The 21,323-nt window shown below is 37.4% G+C and overlaps 2 protein-coding genes across 2 annotated transcripts in view; both read right to left on the bottom strand.

The window, feature by feature from the left end:
* The window catches only part of LOC115450557 (tyrosine-protein kinase Dnt), a 51,004-nt gene that overhangs the window by 15,410 nt on the left and 14,271 nt on the right, over window positions 1-21,323 (bottom strand). The window contains exons 2-4 of the mRNA XM_037442767.1: window positions 13,493-13,620; window positions 9,398-9,504; window positions 8,215-8,345 (exon numbers count right to left, since the gene is read on the bottom strand). Of these exons, the coding sequence (XP_037298664.1) occupies window positions 8,215-8,345; window positions 9,398-9,504; window positions 13,493-13,620 (366 nt within the window). The remainder of the gene's footprint in view (window positions 1-8,214; window positions 8,346-9,397; window positions 9,505-13,492; window positions 13,621-21,323) is intronic.
* Window positions 5,598-7,495, bottom strand: LOC119190628. Its single transcript, XM_037442914.1, has 2 exons — window positions 6,354-7,495; window positions 5,598-5,937 (listed from the first exon to the last, which is right to left on the bottom strand). Exons 1-2 carry the CDS (start codon window positions 7,317-7,319, stop codon window positions 5,932-5,934), a joined length of 972 nt encoding a protein of 323 aa, XP_037298811.1. The 5' UTR covers window positions 7,320-7,495; the 3' UTR covers window positions 5,598-5,931.

Consider the following 21,323-nt stretch of genomic DNA (forward strand, 5'->3'; position numbering starts at 1 on the left):
TGCTCGGGTTATATAGCAGAAGGTCTTGGATCGATGCATAGATCAGGCAATTCTTGTAATTTGTATAATTTGTGTTACTGCCTACTGTTACTGCTGCAATATTATGTCCATTTCTATATATTATCAGCGATTAGATTTCCAAGGGAATTTACAAACGACATAGTAGCTGATCGTAAAATTAAGCAATAAATGTGTAGGTGTGCGAGAAGCCTGTTGCATTAACCCTACTACAGTTAGTGCGAAGGTTAGAAGGAAAATAATGGAAAAGATATGAAACAGTAAACAGTCTGATATGAATCGTAATGAATGCGATCGAATTTAAATCTTATGTTAAGAGCGATTTGTTTCAATATTATGGATACAAAACCTGCCGATATAAAGGTGTAAAAAAACTACTTAAAAACATTTTCGAGCCTCAACTTTAAACATATTATCGAAAATAAAAAAAAAGCTGAATGCCATCCATATTCATCACGATCTTTGTCAAGCTATTGAAACAACTTAACCGATAAAAAAATGTAAACTGCTGATGACAACACTTAAAACAACCAACAAAAACGTCCCAATCCATTTCGCGGTCTCGCTAAAAATAACAAAAAGAATATAATGCTCGCAAAAGGAACAAGAAATTTCCAAGTCAAATAAAAGTACAATAGAACAATCGATACTCCCTTGTAAACACATTAAAAGAGGGGTGAGTTACGCCTCCGGGACCCTCTTGATACGTCTTTATCCCTTAGAATATCCTGTTGCGTCTACAAAATCGTCTACATGCTAATAAAGAGTGCGGGGGAGTGATTTGTAAGCAGTTTGGTGCATCGAGAGTTGAGTGTTTATTGTTTTGAAAATTTATTGATGTTGCTTTTTATTTTGTGTTCATAATGGAATTTTAATGTGCAAGGGAATTTAATGGTTAATGAGGAATGACGTGCAAAATACGATGAACAGAAGTATAATGCAAGGGAGGATTTTAAAGACAGAATTTCGAAATGGCAGCATTTGATTTTCATATCATTTTACTATGCTCGCTAGTTTTGGGTAGATTAGTTTGACTTGTTGTTTTTCCCTTGAATTGAACGCTTGGTATTCCCTCATTAGTTATTTTTAGTTCTATTATAAGTTTTATAAAAATACTCAACATACATATCTCAATAACTTGCGTAAATTGTCTTTATTATTGGAACGATGAAAATCCACTGAAATCTGTATTAGTATTTTTCTTAACATATATTATACTCTTTCTTCAAAACAATTATATCATTCCATCTCAACTTGTACACTACTGAGTTACCATAAATTCGGCTTTTTTGCTACCCTGTTCAGAAGTCGGCAGGGAAATTTATAGTTATTGTTATTACTCCAGACAGGGAAAGTGTTGGACTGCGTGTTTTTAGTGCAACCATTTTGGCAGATATAAAATGATTTATCCATTGGGGATGGTAATAAGTTCCGAATTTTCAATTGCTGTAGCCTTTGTCAGTGCTATAGATAGTTTGGATTGCTTTTACGTATTGATTGAAAGAGAATTTATTAGTAAAGTAGCAAGTTCGATGGGATACGACAATATTAAGATTTTATTTGAGTGTTATAACTTTTCAATTGAGAAACGGTAAGAATAGTAATATTTTATTTGGGCCATTTTGCGATATGAAAACGATAATAAACTAGGTTCTACTTGCGACTTCGATCGTATGGAATTTAGTTTGTGATAAACATATAAAAAGTAGTAATTGATATACTTCCTAGAGGTTAAAGGTTATAGCTTAAGGTCCATTTTCATACATTTTGTTTCACCTTTAATCTGGGTTAAAAAATTTCGTCATATTAAATTTTAAAGGCCGAAATATCCATGCATATTAATTATTTTTACGTTTTTCTTTCAACTGCGAGAACTAACCACTAACTAGACGTGAATTTAAATTCTTTACTTGTCAATACTTGTTTAGTTACCCAGATTAAAGGTGAAACAAAATGTATGAAAATGGACCTTAAGCTATAACCTTAAGCTTACTTCATACCAAATGTCAGAAAAATCGGTTTATGATTAAAAACGGCCTTTAGCCGTAGTTACTTTCACATTTTCGATATATTTTAATAGAAAATTTTAATGATTACAGGGTTATTGATAGTGCATTATTTAATAAAACCATATACTCGTAAACCATCTTGACCATCATAACTTGCGGTGAACTTTACGAAGTGCTTAAGGTCAGCTCTTCTTTGGATAAGTTAAGATAAACACTAAAATAAATATCTGAGTTTATAGATGTATTTGAAGTTTTTTATAGGTGTTGGATGTTATGTTAATAAGACTGTTCCGTGCCTCATAATAATGAAGATTGACTATGCCTGAAGAAATATTTTAAGGCATTCCTAGAAACCAACTAGAATTTAGATGCGGGCTATAGACATACAGAAAAGAGGCAAGAATTGTTCCTAAAGTCACTCTAACATAGTTCTTGATATTTGGGTGTCTCTCCTTACTAAATAAATGTTTTTGTAAAGTACTTACAGCAAATTCAAATCTAACTCTCTCTCTCTTTAAAACCTTTATCCTATAAAGTGACGGTCATCACTCATGCACTAAACATAATGACCAAAAACAGTAATTAAGTAAATTGATTACATATCAGATTGGAATAAAATAAAGCGTGTGGAAACCTTCGCTCGCTTGTATCGACACAGAATATTTAATCGATTGACCTCACACTACGTGCTGTGTATAGGACAGGTTGATTGATTAAAAATAGGCCGCCGGATGATTTATGATCGCGACGCGGTTAATATAGAAAATGGCGTAAAATATATGAAATATTTTGAATACGTCAAAATATGCGTTAATGGATGAGGTTAGATATGAGAGATATTGTAGTATTTCTAGGAATTACTGGGAGAATTAATAAAACACAACGTCCGCGTACAAAGTGTATTTCGAACTGATTTCTTAAACCTACCCGCCACCGCTCGTTATAATTCATACGAGTATTTTATACACTACACTCCTCCACACTTACTTTATGAAATTTACAATCAAAGTACTATTCTAATAACAACAATTTTTAACAAATTTGACAATTTATTATCACTCAATACGTAAACTTAACTAACTTAGTAAATAGGCTTAACATTTGTAATTAACAGGATTATTTAACCTACATTGTCTTATGGGCCGAGAGTTTGTGTGATCTTGGCGCTGTTGAGGAAGTCCAAGGGGTTTAGGTTCAAAGGCACCGTCCTCATGACCCTCAATTGCACTAGAAGGCTGCTCCTGAGCCGCTCGTTCGAGTTCCCCCAACCGCTAAAGGTGTCGCCCTGGATGTAATGGTCTCGTCCTTGCCATCACTCCCCGGCCCAGATTCGGGCGGACTGGTCATAGGAGAGAGGCATTCCGGGCTTGGGAAGACCAATGAGTTTCTAGTTCTACGCTTTACCTGGTCGATGTGACGATGTACTTGGTTACCCTTTTCATCGGAAACTCTAAAATTAGATGGACCAATCTGTCGTTCTACTTTCCCCGGTAGCCACTTCTCCCCTTTAAGAAATTGCCTATACCAAACTGGTTCTCCCGATACTAAAACCCTCTCCGCCCCACCCGCGTTTTCTACCTGCTGCTTTTGCACCTGACTCATGCGTGATGTTAAATCCGGCTTTAGTATGTCTAACCTCGTTCTTACACGCCTACCTAACATTAGCGTCGCTGGACATTCGCCTGTAGATGAATGGGGGGTATTTCTGTAATACAGTAAGAATGTATATAAAGCTTTCATAATATTCTTTTTCTCGAAATAGGCTTTTTTGATGACTCTTTTAAGCGTTTTAACCGCATTCTCGGCAGCACCATTTGATGCTGGATGATATGGTGCGGTAAATATGTGATCTACCCCATAATTTTTAAGGAATTCTTGAAATTCCGAACTCGTAAACGGTGGACCGTTATCTGTCACTATTTGTCGCGGTATCCCCACCTACTCCAAAGTTCCAGCAATTTAGTAATGGTACTTGTTGCTGTTGTACCAGATATATTAAAAATTTCCACCCACTTTGACATCGAATCAATAACTACTAAATATGTCTGTCCAAAATAGGTCCCAAGAAGTCTAAATGTAGCCTAGCCCACGGTTTGGACGGCCAGGGCCACGGACGAGGCGCCTGGCGCGGGGCGCATCGGCATGTGCTGCACATGTCGCGCACTCACGACACATAACCTCGATAGCCTCATCAATACCCGGCCACCACACATAACTTCGGCCTAAACCTTTAGACTTAACAATACCCATGTGAGGTTCATGTAAAATTTTTAGTACCCTTTCCCGACATCCCTCCGGTACTACAACCCTGTGACCCCACATAACGCAACCGAGTTCTTCATATAACTCATTCTTCCTATTAAAATAAGGTTGCATGACACTAATTTCGCATTCCGTAGGCCATCCGTCTCGTATAAATCCTAACAACCTGCCTAAGATAGGGTCTCTAGCAGTACATCTTTTAATTTCGTTATAATCTAATAACAATGTATCCTGCGCAAAATGTAAATAAGTTTGTTCCGGCATCGCAGAAACCGGTTTGTTATCTCTGCGCACGGGCAGTCGTGACAGGCCGTCCGCTGTATTCTCGTCCGTCTTAACGTATTCGATATCATAACTATACGCCGATAAAATAATTGCCCACCTTTGCATCCGACTAGCAGTCATGGTAGGAATGCCCACATGAGGGCCAAAAATCGATACCAGCGGTTTATGATCTGTGCGTAGTACAAAACGTCTACCAAAAACGTATTGATGGAACTTTTTCATACAAAAATATTATAGCTAATGCCTCTTTATGGATTTGCGAGTAATTTTGTTCCGCTTTGGTAAGTGTCCGCGATACGAACGCGACCGGGCGTTCGGGTCCGCCTCGGCTTCCGCCGCTCGGCTGCGACAACACGCCCCCCAGCCCCACCGCACTTGCGTCACACGTCACAATAAGAGGTTTATTTGGATCATAATGTGCCAAGACCTTTGAACTAGTTAAAATATTTTTAATTCCTATAAAGGCTTCTTCACAGTCTTGTTTCCATTCCCACTTTACATTTTTCCGAAGTAAATTATACAATGGCACTAATCTGAGACTAAAATTCTTAACAAACTTAGCAAAAAAATTTGCCAACCCCAAAAATGAACGTAAGTCAGAGACATTTATTGGTCTAGGAATTTTTACGATCGCTTCGATTTTCGCGGGGTCTGCCTTTATACCATCCTTTGAAATTATATATCCTAAATACGATACCTCCTGAGCTATAAAAACGCATTTCGATTTTTTTAATCTTAAGCCACTGTCAAATAGGCGCTTGAATACCATTTCCAAAGCTTCTAAATGTTCTAATTCCGTTTGGCCCCCTATTATGACATCATCAATGAACACCGCCACATTAGGTATACCTGTAAGTAAATTTGTCATAATACGCTGGAATATCCCTGGACTGGACGATAGCCCAAAAACTAAACGGTTATATATAAATAAGCCCCGATGAGTGTTAATAACGGTGTACTTTTTAGAGTCATCCAACTCAATTTGATTATACGATTGAGATAAATCGATTTTTACTAAAAATACTGACTGCCATTTAATACTACCAGTACATCGTCAATTCTGGGTAACGGATACCGGTCGACCAGCAAAACCGGGTTAACAGTAGTCTTATAGTCTACACAAACCCTGAGTGCCCCATCCGACTTATTTACGGGGACTAGTGGTGATGCCCACTCCGAACAATCGACTGGTTCAATTATTCCATCGCGAAGCATCGCGTCAATCTCGGCGTCGACGCGCTCGCGCAGCGCAAATGGCAATGGGCGCGCGCGATGGAATACCGGCGCCGCCCCTTCCCGCACCCGTAGCGTTGCCTTGCCCCCCGTGAACTTCCCCAGGCTACCGTCGAACAAATTCTTATACCTGTCCAACAATATCTCAATTTTATTATTTAGTTTTACACTCTTGTTATGAAACACACTGCTACTATCATTCCGACTAGTTATAATATTACGTCTTTTAACAATATTCGTTTTTAATTCAGGGACTGAGATTCTCAGCTCTGCAAGCCACTGTCTACCTAACAAGGAAGCAGTACCCCCACTGATAATAAATAACTCTAAATTTTTGGTTATACTACCGTGTGTAACTAAGGGCTTTATGACACCTAACGGTTGAATTTTTGAACCATCTATGAATTTTAAACATAAATTATACGGTCGTATAGGCCGATGTCTAAAATGTTCATCATAAGTATTTTTACTGATGCACGATATAGCCGTTCCAGTGTCTATTTCCATATTAATGACCTCGCCGTCCAGTGAAATGGGATAACTCACCGCCTTGTAATCCCGCAAATTTAAGTGATGTAAATCCATGCTGGCGTCCTCCACCTCCTCCGATGATCGATCGCTAACATCGACCTCCCCATAGTGGAACTTCCTATCACTATAGTATTCACCACGCACTGATCCACGAGCTGCTTTCGGACACATCCGGCGCAGATGACCCGCATTTTTGCACCTGCTGCAGACGAAATATCGGAATCTACACCCCTCATATAGATGACTCGTCGACCCACAGCCCTTGCAGGAATCGTTGTTGACACGATTCGGAAGCTGCGTTTCCACCACCGCAACCTTATGTGCGCCTTTCCAGACCGCGCCGCCGCGACCCGGTCGCGTGTGACGCCCGCCGCTTCCGCGTACGCTTTGTCCCCGGGCCGTTACCTGCGCCGATATTTTGTGCACTTTGGCATTTTCCAACACCTCTGACCCGCTTCCCGCCTCCACCGCCGCTGCATCTCGCTCTGCTGCTTCTAATGACGTCGCTAGTCTTACTGCACTTACAAAATCTATATTTCCGTCCTCCGCAAACAACCGTTGTCGCATTATGTCCCCCTTAAGTCCGCAAACAAACTGATCCCGTAAATTCCCGTTTAATTCCTCCTTAAACTCGCACTTCCTGGCCAATTTTTTTAATTCAGCCACATAATCCGCAATACTTTCCTCAGGAAGCTGTCTCCGCTGTCTGAATCTGTACCTTTCCGCGAGCACTGACGGAGTTGGCTGTAGGTGTTGACGCAGCAAGTCACTGGCTCCATCAAATGTTAGTTCCGCCGGTTTCTTCGGACTTGCCAGGTTTACCAAGAGTTCGTACGCTTCATCTCCCATTGCTGATATCATTGTAGGCAGCTTCAACTCATCTTTGATATCGTTTGCCTTAAAATACATCTCGAGTCGATCCACGTATGATGACCACGTACCCGACTGAATGTCAAACTCGCGAATTTTACCAATGGACATTGTTCTGTATACTATTTCCTGCACTATCCAGAATTTTCCTCGTCGCCAATGTAGTATTTCTAGGAATTACTGGGAGAATTAATAAAACACAACGTCCGCGTACAAAGTGTATTTCGAACTGATTTCTTAAACCTACCCGCCACCGCTCGTTATAATTCATACGAGTATTTTATACACTACAGATATAATTAGAGATTTGGCAGAATACGGTGCGTGGTAACGATGTTTTGAAAGATAGGGTGCGTTGGGGTAATGTCTGATCACGGGGTAATCAATTACTGCGAAAACTGTAACTAAATACATAGTAGCAATTGTGGTACATCAAAGAATAGTAAGTACTACGGCTGTGTTATTCATATAAGGACATGTTGTCGGATTTTACCAGTTATCTTGAAATGTTGGGATTACTCCAACGCATCTTATATTAATCGATTCCTAAGTTTATAATGGCTGACGATACAATTAGCGCTTTGATAGAAGAAAATAATGAGACATTTTTGAGAAAAAATATGTCCAATCTATTTCCCAGGTTTGGATCGTATTCATTGATAATTATGAATAGGTATGTTTTTATGCTAAAATATTAAATTCTCTAAGTCTTTGATAATAAATTGTAAAGACCAGAAATAATTAACAATGTAACACTCAACATTATTTCTAGATACATTCCCTTCAGAAAATAAAAGTAACTTAAGGAATCCAAATAAACATAACACGATTACACATAAAATATTATAATAGAAAATAATTATACCCCAATTATAGGCAAGGTACTCGATTATTTTACTTAATACAAGTGCATGTAACACCTAATTAAGTATACAATTTGAAACTCTCAGAGTAGGAGTATATTTGCCAATGATTACCACAAAATATTCACTTAATGTTAACATACCTTTCAAACATATCTTATTCCTTTTGAAGAGCAGCCTTACGTCCTTGTGAGCTCGATCCGGGGCGGATATGTTCAGTTGCATGGTGACCAGGATCTCCGCACTCTTGGCCCCCGTGCATGGTAACCGCACTCTGGGTGGAAATTTAAAATTATTATATACATAGACAGATAATTTTTTATTGAACACCACATAGGTAAAAGAAAAACACATATGCAAATTAACTATAGCTCTTTAGCTATCTGTCCCTTTGGACAATAGGTGGTTTTATCGCTAAGAGCGATCTCTTTCAGACAACTGTAGGATGTAATTATTTCTACAGAGAAGTTGGAGTATAGGTTTATTTATAATTAAATAAATAAATTACTAATTACATATGTATCATATATTTAATATAATTCGTTATTTTTTAATGATTATAACAGTTGAAATAAATTGGTTATATTTATTATTTTAGTATAAGCTCAGCCATATTCCGTCTATGGGTCAAATCCGTCTTTTTGCAATTACTGACGTTCTATTTGAAGGATAGCTTCGATAACCGTGTAGGAAAGAGAGTCGAATAATCCCCTATTTACCTATACAGCTATCAAAGCAGTCCTTCGATTAGAACGCCTGTAATTGCAAAAACCGGATATGTCCTCGTAGACGGAAAAGGTTCCTTTACCTTATTTATTGTCTGAACTGAGCATAGCTTCTAATTCAACGTTAAATTTGTCCCACCGCTCAAATCTCTACTATATAATAAGTATGTGTATTACGCTCAAATAGATATTTACTAGGTTATAAAAACAAAGGACAACAAAAGAAAGAAGTAATAAAGACTGTCTCGGTGGCGTAGTTGTACTGCATGCGCGGTTCGACAGCGCTCTGAGGTCCTGGGTCGGGCAAAGTGATATTTAGGTTTTTCTGCTCAGTATCAGCCCGGAGTCTGGAATTTGTGCCCGATATGGCGATAGGCTCGCCCCCATCACACCATGGAACGGAACACACTTGGCAAAAAGTAGGTGCCTTGGTTGCGCCTCTGCATACCCCTCGGGTATAAATGGGTGATATTGCACGAAATAACAATCTTTTTTCTATTTACTTGCACAATAAACCATAACCTTATCACACATATGACACAAATATCTACAAAAACAATCCTATCCCATAGGCACTAAATCTCATTTTTAATTAACTCACCTAAAAGTCTGCAGCGTGGTAGGCACGAACCCCTTCTCCGAGATATTTACTTGGGGTGGCAGCATGGCGCCGCGAGCCTCGTAGTCTATACTCATCACGTACGGCAGCTATAATAAATATAATATTTAATAATGTGTTCAAATAAAATTATTTTTCCGGAGCGCGGTTTTTTTATTCCTTTTTATGACAAGACGAGCTTGCCGTTCGCCTGATGGTAAGCGATACGAGCGCCCATAAACAAACGCCATCCAACACCTTGAATTACAAAGTATTGTTTGGTACTCCACTGCGTTCGCCATCCTGAGACATGACAAGTCTTATTATGTCCAGTAATTACACTGGCTACAATGTCTTTAAAATTGGAACACAACAGTGACTACACATTGCTGCTTAGCGGCTGAAATAGATATTGAGGTGGTACCTACCCAGGCGGACTCTCACATATTAGAGATCTACCACTACCACAATGTTCTCAATATTATAATTTTCTCCCGACGTTTCGAAGACTTGACAGGCTTCGTAGTCCCGGGGCTGAGATGTTGGTCGTTCGAAAAAGAATCAAATCCAGAAACAAAAATATTTCAATGTCTAACTTTTGCGTAAACATAAGAAATCAGTATAAATGTAGTGCGATGCCTCCACCGAGTACCGAGCCATGAGTACGCACCAGTGCTTCTGTAATCTGTTTGTTTTATAGTGTTGTCGAATTGCAGAATACAGATGAGGGAATAAATTGTAGTTATTTGTTATATTATAAAGAGGAGCATATAAACTCCTATATTGAGCACATTCAAAGAATAAAAAATTGTCACAGGTAAGTAAAATAACTTTTATATTTTACAACTGTCTTCTTCGCGGCTTCGCTCGCGTGAAAAATCTTTCCAGATATAAAGATCCCTAATACACAAGTGATTCATAGCGCCACATGTACGACGCCAGCGTCACTTTTTTTTAAAAATAGGTTAATCTATCCCATAATCTCCCATTTGAGCAAATTATCGGAATAAAGATGTGATAATCCTAGATATGGTCTATCTGTGTGCCAAATTTCATCCAAATCCGTTCAGCTGTCTCTGCGTTAAGTTTTAACAAACATCGAAACATTTTCACATATTTTCGCATTTACAATATCAGTTAGATTATTCGATTAATGAAAAAAATACTATAAAGACTATTCACGTACATTCTTAAAACAAAACGTACAGTGTATTATTCACAAATTAATAATGAATTTCATTAGGCGGTTTTGATTCAATCTAATTCAACTAAGCTGCGAATATCAGACGAAAAAACGACGTAATCTCACCCATTGTTTTCTAAAATTAAATCGCTTTCAAGCTAAATTGAAAGTGCTGAGCCTTCAGCATTCAGAGTTACAGTGGTATAAATAAAACGAGTATTTATTGAATAGAAGCAAAATTTAATATACAACTCGCCAAATAAAATTAAGCTTTGTGAACTTGGATTCAATACAGAAAATGTAATTAACAGGCTGAATAATATTATGTAGTAAAAGAAGTGGAGCGTGAATTATTCGCATTGAGGACACCTAGTTACAATTCTATTAGAGCCGCTATGTTAGAGACTTTTATATTAGAGGGCTGAAGACTAGTACGTGTGATGTGGGTCATGTTGTGAAGGGTGATTAACACTTTTCATGAATATCTAATGTTATCTAGGATAGGCGACATTTTAAACAACTGATTACGTGGCGTAGTTTAGATTGTGCTGAGGTATTGGGTTCGATCCCCGGATCAGGGAAAATGATATTGGGTTTTTCTGTTCAGTATCAGCCCGGAGTCTGGAATTTGTGTCCGATATGGCGAGAGGCTCGCCCCCTATTATCATAGGAATATACTCGGCGGAAAATGGGTGCAGTTGCGCTTCTGCGTATCCTTTCGGATATAAAAGGCATCGGTGTGTATGTGTGATAAATATCGTAAGGAACATTGATATAATTCTGGTGTTTGTTGCGGGAAAGAACGCCTTTATATTTGGACTGCACTGAAAGTGACGACATTGCCCCGGAAGCTAAGTGGAGTAAGGTTCAGATAGAGCGGCGACTGACGAGGGCCCCGCGCCAATCGACACAATTATGCCGGCCTGTTTGAAACTGAATATATGTCGACCTGATGTCGGAACGCGACACATTTATGTGGGTCACTATGGTGGTATTTGTAAGTAACAAGATGTACCTTGTGTACGGTGTTCGCTTAAGCGGGCGGATACAAGTGTGAAATATGTTGTTGCTACCGCGCATAGTAATTATTTTGATAATTTTGCCTAGACAAAAGACAAAACTATACTAATACATAAAGCTGAAGAGTTTGTTTGCTTGGACGCGCTAATCTTGGGAACTACTAAACCAATTTTAATTATTTTTCACTACTACGAAGCTACATTACTCCTGAGTGGCACTCAGTGAGTGCTATACTTTTTATCCCGAGAAAACTGTTATACGTGGGCAAAGCCGCGAGCAGAAGTTAGTTATTAATATATCTGATAGACCCATCAATGACTGATTTGTCAGGGGGATTCTTGACGATTCTGTTATGAGTTTGTATAAGATCCAACGATGTATTTAGATGACTAACCACCATATCTGTTAGGGTGGAAGTTGCGACTAAATATGGGGTCTTTTATAGAAAAAAGAGCATTACGTGAAGAAATTATTCTTTCCAAGAAATTGAGTTGCGACGATATTAATACTTACAGAGATTACGCGTAAATTACCTTTTAATAGCAATTAATTTTTAGTGATATTTAAAATTAAATCTTACTTTAATAACAAGAGAGATTTTTAAAAATATTGCGGGCAGTTGATTTGAAAGCACCCGATGTTTGATACAATAAAAACTATTAGTAGGTCATCTTTACAAATCGAATAAATAAATCAGTCCATCGAAAAGCACTATTGTTAATGAGTTGTATATTAGGACGTCACTATACAAAAATGTATTCAAATCCCCCATACAGTTTCATACCAATACTTCGTTTGCCACCCACATTTACTTGTAAAAATACACATACAATCCATACAAATGAGAAAAGTTCCATTCTGTCGCAAACTACGCAAATGTTCCACAGAAGCATTGAAGTCCTTATCGGAACGATCTGAATGCAGTACGCTTGTAGAATATCACACGTGTTCAGGTTGTTATCGACGCGTGGTTCGAATCTAACGCTGTTCAGACAAATTGCATTCGCGTTTAACTGCATCTTTATGGATTAGAATTTACATATTATGTTCGGATTGTTGCGGACTGAATGGATGTGAGGTGGACGCTGCGAGTTGGGTTGTATTACTTCTGATTTTCGACAATGGTTTGTGTCTTTATTGATAGCTAGCATTTGCTCCCGGCCCATAGCTGCGCGAAAAAGATTTTCCGAGATAAAAGTTCCACTTTATATTTTAAGTTAGATCTCTAGTAATGCATAAGTGAAAACTGCATTTAATTCCATGTAGTAGTTTTAATGTGCTCCGTTTACAAACATACCGAAAGACAAAAAAAATCAAATACTGCCGTTATGGCTTCTGTTGCTCTAATAATAACCATCAATATTAGTTTTTCTTCAATATCTATATTGTATACACATCGGGCGTATACAATTTTATTATTTGTATAGATTGTCGCACGCTTCTGTAGAATAAATGTAAGACACGTCTATATTTGTCAATTTTAAGTTATCTAATAGACTGCTTTGGTAGCGTAGTTTTATTGCATGGACGGTACGGCAGCGCTCTGAGGTCCTAGGTTCGAATCCCGGGTCGGGCAAAGTGATATTTGGATTTTTCTGCTCTGGAATTTGTGCTCGATATGGCGTTAGGCTCCGCGTTCTATCACATCATGGGAAGGAACACACTTGGCGAAAATTGTTTGCCCCTTTCCATACACCTTCGGGAATAAATGCGTGATGTGTCTTTTTAAGTTATCTCAACATTTACCGCGCCGTATTCAACCAGAAATAAAATCAGTCCATAAAAAAGGACATGGTTAGATCCGCGCCAACCTTATGAAAACCAAAGGCGTGTTCAAAATCTACTGCCTCGATATCTTGCATACATAAAGATATTTTTATTAGTATTTCTCTTACCGGTCTTTTCCCTAGGGCTTGCCACATGAACTCCAGATCGGCGATGTGAGCTGGTACCGGCACAATGAAACTTGTCGCGTACGTGTTCACCACTCCGTCTCTCACGTAGTACAGCTCCGCGTCCAGCCCTACGGACAATACATCATAGTTATTATTTTCAACGGCGGCGTTGCTATGCGGTTTAACTGAGGTCTTGGGTTCGACGCAGGAGCTTGGTGAAATAGTATTGTTCTAACATGAAATGCTCAGTATCTGCGGAGTCTATCATGTGTGGAAAATTAGATCTCTGCCTACTCCCTATCCGTGAAAAAAGGTGTGATATGCGTGTGTACAGATATATCGTTACTTGGCTTTTATACTATGTACCTACTTAGTTTGATTATCGTGGTTCAAAAAAAATACGCTACAAAAAATATATTTATCTAGCTTGATAAATTTACTATTTATAAACTCTTCTAGTAACTTCAGTGCGGTCCAAAACTACGAAGGTTTTTAAAACGTATAAATATCATTGATAATAACCAGTTCGCGTATTTTATTGAAATAAAGAATATTCAGACGCCTAAAAATTATGTATCTTTCGAAGAATAGAATAAATACCGTTAATAAGTTAGCTCTGTAAAAATAAAACGTTAGAATTCAGACAAGCCTCGAAAAGACTGCTTTGAACAACCCATAAATAATGTTTTGCGAAATAATTCAATATAACAAATGGACGGTAGACACTCACTACAAACTACTATTATCGTGAAAGAGCGAATTTTTGTTCTCATTAATATTTCAAGCGTGTACAAATAAATCTTATTATTCCAATTTTTACTTCGAGAGTGTTAAGAATTTCGCGTAAGTTGGACGTGCAATTGTGGACTTTGTCATAAAGGAATACGGTGTATTACATCATTGAAGTCTTCCCTAAGCGGTATTTTAAAGTAATATTTAAACTTAGCGTATAGGGTTCTGTAGAGAAATTTGAAAATATGTTGCAGTTAGAACCACAAAGGTTTTCTAAAGAAACATTACAGAGATATATATCAAATATACTTATATAATATATTTTTTAATTGAATGATGAGACAACGATTAATGAGACTTAACATCTCATGTCTCTGGATGGCGAGCGCAGTGGCATACCAAACAATACTTTGTAATTCAAGGTGTTGGATGGTGTTTCTACTGTTTACGGGCGGTCGCATCTCTCACCATCAGTTGACCGGCAAGCTCATCTCGTCATTCAAAGCAATAAAACAAAACTATGCCGCTCGCTTGATGGTAAGTTGTACAAACACACATAAACAGCAGCACTACACAGAACTAGATTATTAGTATTGCGTCGTCACCCTGAGAGATAAGGTGTTAAGTCTCATACCCAGTAACTACACTGGCTACAAAGTCCTTCAAACCAGTATACAAAGGAGCATCCACATTGGTGCTTGGCGGTAGAATTAGATATTCAGTGTTGCTTGACCGGACAACCTTTCGCTTACGTCAGACCTAACACCACTATATGAATAAAAAAGGACCTACTAATTAAAACTAAATATCACGCAAAAATATTTCATAAATACATAACCTAAGAACTAATAAATTTTAATTATTTTCTTTAATTTTTATTTCTAAATACATTCCACATAAAAATATATTTGGATTTACTTTCACGCTAACGGATTCCTAATACGTAGGTACTCATAAAGGTGTGGGTGAATTCACCCCGGTCCAGATGCAAGTTCGATTCCCCAGGGGCGTGACGCGTCAAATTATCCAACTAACTCTATTTGCTTAGCTAAAAGAAATGGCTCAATGTAGTGCGCTTGAGTAGTTTTGATACTTTATGAAAAATCAATCAAATTCAGAGAGATTGGTAGAAATATTAGATGATATTTTTATACCAGTTATATTTTTTTTTTTTGTAAAAACTTGCACTTTTTATATTTTAAAGAGTTAAAAATATAAACATAACGAAAATAGACATATAATATATAGCTTGTTTACTTGTTCATCCGTGTTTAAAGCTTGTTCGCGTGAGCACACAGACACAAATGGCAATAAATTTGTGTTATAATGGATAAATACGACCCATTCATAACACTATGCATGACTTAATTCATTAAAGCTATTATTTTAACAATAGCAAAATCCACACAATTTCTACTTAATAATAACTCAGAGGCAATGAATTTTGACATATAATTGATATTGAATTTAAAAAGCTGAAATTTTGTATATGAATGCCTTAAACAAACGTAGGTAAGCACTAAGAAATAAATTTCGAAAATTCATTTCTTGTAGAGATCAAATCCCAATGGTCACACGGCTAGTCTTTGCTGTAAAAAAGTTGCACAAAAAATAGTAATATATTTTCCACAAGCACACGATTTCCATACAAAGTCGAGAAACTGTCGTAACTTCTGAATGTTAAAACTTATGAAGTTTCATTTCACAGGAATAAATATAGAAAATTTACAAAGGAATCGCTGCTAAGACGTGATAAAGAGGTTTTGGAAGTGTAATAATCCGCGTTATTAATATTCTTTGTGAAATATTGGTAACGTTGATTAGATTAAATAAAAGTCCTTATTCTGAAAACAACATTGAATTTTAATTCTACATATCGACGGTTTAAAGGCTATTTTTTTTCGTATTTTTTTACTAGGTTAAAAATACATTGAAAAACTTTTAATTACAAGGTTTTAAATATGTATGAAACCGAGTGACGCAAAAAAAGACGCTTAAATCAATCAGCCTTTTAATCATCTTTACATTAAATTTGAACCCATCGTGAGCGCATGGAAACTGTAAAAAAATAAATACTCATATATTATGCTAAGAATCATTTATTCGAATTAAATCCGTCTTTCTTTCCCTTGAGTGATGATGTACTTTTGTCCTAAACGCTGGTAAAAAAGGATTAATGTAACTGTTACCTTTAATTAGGCCCCGATACACCCTTTAAATAAGACCCTTAATTTTAACTGAAAAAGCGTGAGGCACGTATCAAACCGATTCAATGTCAAAATTACGGACCGTCCAAAAAACGCAAATATGCAGATGATCCAATCAGCGTACATTTATAGGGACGTCAAAGCTACAGCAATGGACTGAATTCGAAGTGCCACTTTACTGTATTGACGAATCACCCCTCATCGAGTTCCTATTATGGTATCTGTCGCTTCAATACGATTTCGAATTTAGAACGTCTTAGCTACACACGTCTATACAAGAATAAACTTATTCAATAAAATTCAGATGCATATTTCCGCCTTATTGTGAACACGAAAATTATTTCAGACTATAGATAGTATAGTATCTATAGTAGATGCATCATCTAATACAAACTTCGTGCGTTTGTTTGAAAAACTATTATAAAGTTTCGCTGCTTATTGTACGTGGCTCTAACCCCTTTGAGCATGACGTAATAACACATACACATACATTTATCACGCCTATATCCCCGAAGGGGTAGACAGAGGTGCGGACCTCGGTATTATGTGACAGGGGCGAGCTTATCGCTATATAGGACAGAAATTCTAGGCTGATAGAGCAGTAAAATAGAATATAACTGCCCGACCCGGGATTTGAACTCGAGTGTTGTATCACGCACATAATACAACTACGCCACCATAACAGTCAATAACACAACGCATAAACGCTAATAAATAATAGTACTCATAAAAGAAATACTTAGTTGTTCAAACAACTACCAAAAACTATTAATACCATAATATTCCACAAACCAACACCTAATTGCAACAAAACAGTTCCAACACCAATTGACACAGACTAACAATTCATCATAAACAAAATTCACACATTTAAACGGCAACCGTCCTTTGAATGTTTGCCTGTAATTAATTCTACTAATAGCAGGCTATACGAGCGGAGCCCTGCGGCTATTCCTTTGTATTAATTACTCAAAGGCGCTAATGCGGATCCCTAGTTAACACACGGATATAATGAGCGGATACGGTAGCATAAAGGAATGAGAATCTTGGAGGCGTTTAGAGCACGACAAAGTTGAGATGCAGACACGGTTTTATTTTCAAGTAACATTTAAATAAGTTGTATAATACAAGAAACACGTATTAGAGAGACGTAGAATGAGGTACCTTAACTGAAGGGGAGTCCTAAGGGTGGAAACACATTTTTTATATACGAAGGAGTCGCTCGCTTGATGGTATGTGTCGCTTTTAACAAGTATCATAACTACTCAGAACTTCATATTACAAATCACAGCATATACTGCGGTGCCGATCCGTTATGTCACTTCTTAAAAAACAGATAAATAAAATTAAATATGTTCGACGGAGTAAATTACCGCAATACAAAAACCCTACATAAATGTTAATGACTGCTTTGGTGGCGAAGTTGTATTACGGTACGACTGTAGTGCTGAGGTCTCGGGTTCGATCCCCGGGCAGGTGAAGTATATTGGGTATTTCTACTCAGTATCAGCCCGAAATCTAGAATGTGTGCCCGAAGTGGCGCCCCCTATCACATCATGGAACGGAATACGCACGCTGAAAATTCCGTGCATCAATTATGCCCCTGCCTACCGCTGCGGTGATAAAAGGCGTGAGTACGATGTGTCGATATGTTAATCCAGGACATTGTCTACACGTCTGTCAACTTTCATCCAAATCTGTCCCGTTTTTTCCGTTTACTTCTGACATCCACATATTTCACAAATATTAGTAGAATGAAAAGGAAAAACATTTCAGAGACACAACAGCACTATTTAGTTGCAAATACAAGTAATACACAACCAGACGGACCTTCGGACACGAGAGGCTTACCCAACAAAAGCGGTGCAGCGATGCAAGGCCATGATAAGCCAATATGGAGCCTCAAAGTGTTGGACGATACAGAGTGCCCTTAGACTAGGTGTAGGAACGTGGCAACGGGGATTATGGTTGTGGAATACGTAATTAATAATATTTCTGTGTTGTAGGTTTCATGTTTGGATACAGGTTCAAATTTGGAATGCATGTTAAATACAGTTTGCTATTCAAAATTCCGAAACACCTTTAAAATGTCGTGTCTGTATCAACTATCGTTCTTTCTTGAATAAAATAAACTTTAAAAAGTTCAGTTTGTTTGCTGGTGGTAGGATGTATTGTATATCCGCCCGGACAGCGACTACGATTATTAACCTTCTACAGTCGACAATTATGCCGGCCTGTTGGGACCAGATATACACAGACATCATGGAACGCAACACACTTACGTGGGGACTGTGCCGGGTGTAAGGTGATTGCTATCCGGAGTAATAAAAAGAGACACTAGTTAGTAGCTAGTAGTCCAACTAGTGTTCCTTTTTATTCTGATAAAGTGTCTGCACCTAAAATTAAGTATAGTGTAGTCCATATAGAATGTCGAATGACGATAAATATTACACCTCGCCAGTCAACACAATCATGCCAAATTTTTAAAGCCTTACCAACTCAATCTCAATCTTTTAAACATTGGAATATGAGAATTCAATTCTACCCATTTTTAGAATTTTCCCAACTTTTGTAAACACATAGTTTTTAACTATATAGCTAAACAACAAAGTGCCTGTAAACACTGGCCGGGTTACGACAATACGCACTCGAGTTTCAAGCTGTAATGAACCATTAGGTGCCAAATAGCCGACGATACGACACCGCAGGGCCCTTTATTTTGACCAAAGATTTAACAATCTTCATAAAATTCTTAAGACCATAACTGGTCTTAAGAATTTTATGAACGGTGTCTGCGATTTTTAAGTTGAGGTGGATATACCTTGAAGATGTTTGGCCGTAACACGAGATTTTTTAATTATGCCGGCCACTTATTTTATTATACTGTTTACTGGTGATCCTCTTCTTTTGAAAGCGTTTAGGCCTTAATCCACACGCTGGTCTAGTGTGGACTGTCAAATTTCACATAACCTCGAAATTCTTATTGAGAACTTCCCAGGTACGCAGGTTGCCTCAGGATGTTTTGCTCCACCCTTAAAGTCAGCGATAATTTACAACGGATACCCACATAACTAGAAAAGTCAGAGTTACGTGCTGTTGCGTTTTGAATCTGCTGACATTCGTCTCAGCAGTCCGTTCCACTCCCAACTAGGACATTGCCGCTTTCCTTAGGAATAATACCAGCCCTCAATCATGTACTGTCGACTGCTAATCACGGATCTTGTCTAATTCTGAGAGGGTTTAGGCTTTATTCCACCACACTGCCTTAGTGCGGTTTGACAGACTTCACATTACCTCGAAATTCTTATAAACAATTCTACGGTGTGTAGGTTCTCTCACCATGTCTTAACAAAATTGTGATTAACGTTTCAATTATCAATAAAATTAAATAACAAGTCGAGTAGAATGGATTTTAAATGAATTTCACTATTGTAATCAATTCCAATTCTAGGCACGCTCCTCTGACTTTGAAGTATGTGTTATTTATTACAAAAGGTCGAAGGATCAAACTATCAAATAGTTCGTATGACTGGCATCCATTATATTATATTCTTTCTCGGTCTTAGATAAATATTATTGTAAAAATTGTAACAAGATAAGTAATAATAATGAACCAGATGGTAAATTCAGTAGACCTTCATATTTTTATTGAGTGTTGACGCCGAACGGAAACATTAATCCCTCATTCGAATCTCGCAAAAATCCGCACCTTATTTTACCCTTCATTTTTATTTGCACCCTTATCTTTGCACGATATAAAGATGAGTTAGTACAGCAAAGCACATTAATATGTATCTCTATGCGTATTCATAAGTCCAATCATAAAGTTTCCGGTCTTGCCGCGCTCCAAGGAAATTCTACTTATTAGATAGCACGTTACTGTTTTAGCGTGTTTATTTATTCTACTGTGGTTCCGTTCACATTTATTAAAATGGTGATAAAGGCTTATTTATTGTCTCCGTGTTTGGTGAGCACGCGAGTGAATACTTGCGACTTTTTAATGCCTGATAAAGTTGGATGGGTCCGTGACCTTTGTCGTTAAGGTCTAGATTACGGCTTGGAACTGGCACGGCTTGAAACCACGAAAGTACGTTTGGTTAGTACACGCTTTTAGATTTAGATAGTGTTCTATGGCTTTTAAAAATTATAAGTCATTCGTTGAATATAAGTTAATCACTTTTCATATTAATTTAAAATAACACAAAATAAACATAAAACTGCCGTGTTAAGAATCAACTTTATTGTATAAATAATTTCAGTCAGTGAAAAATATCAGAATAAATCTAAATATTCCTATCGCCTTTACATTTTTAGTTTAAAATAATATTAATCTTCTTCGTGTAAACCAAAGTAAACCTTATACATACAGTGAAGAAATAATAGCTGACAATACAAAAATACATAGGCTATTTGAAGTTGTCACGTTTAGTTATCTTCGACTGACATTACCAGATAAAAAAAAAAACTTTAAAAACATGAGCGATGCGAATGTTCCCTTTGTTTTATAAAACGTATAAATCTCCAAGTAGATATCCATTAACAATCAAATTCTGCCCTGGTAATCAATATAGCAGTAAGTCAGAAAAGGTAGTTCTGCCTTATTACATGGTTAAATAGATTATCTTATCGTTCCTACTGCTGTTTATCGTACAAGAAAATGCATTTCTAATTTAATTAGATGTATGAAAACTAGATGGGCAGAAAGTTCGTATGTATATTCCAAATTAGTAATATAAAAATGGTAGCCTTTGACTTACTGCCTTCTCCATTACCACGGCAGTTCAATGACAGAAATATTTGCCAAACACGACAAATATTTCACTGATGTTTTACTGTTTGATGTGTCAACATTCATTACATTTATTGGTCCAATAACAATGCTTTTATTTCAT

This window comes from Manduca sexta, chromosome 25 (assembly GCF_014839805.1).
Source record: "Manduca sexta isolate Smith_Timp_Sample1 chromosome 25, JHU_Msex_v1.0, whole genome shotgun sequence".
NCBI classification, from domain to species: Eukaryota; Metazoa; Arthropoda; class Insecta; order Lepidoptera; family Sphingidae; genus Manduca; species Manduca sexta.

Excerpts from the sequence above, each read along its gene's own strand:
- LOC119190628 (XM_037442914.1), bottom strand. The coding sequence starts at position 7,319 with ATGTCCATTGGTAAAATTCGCGAGTTTGACATTCAGTCGGGTACGTGG.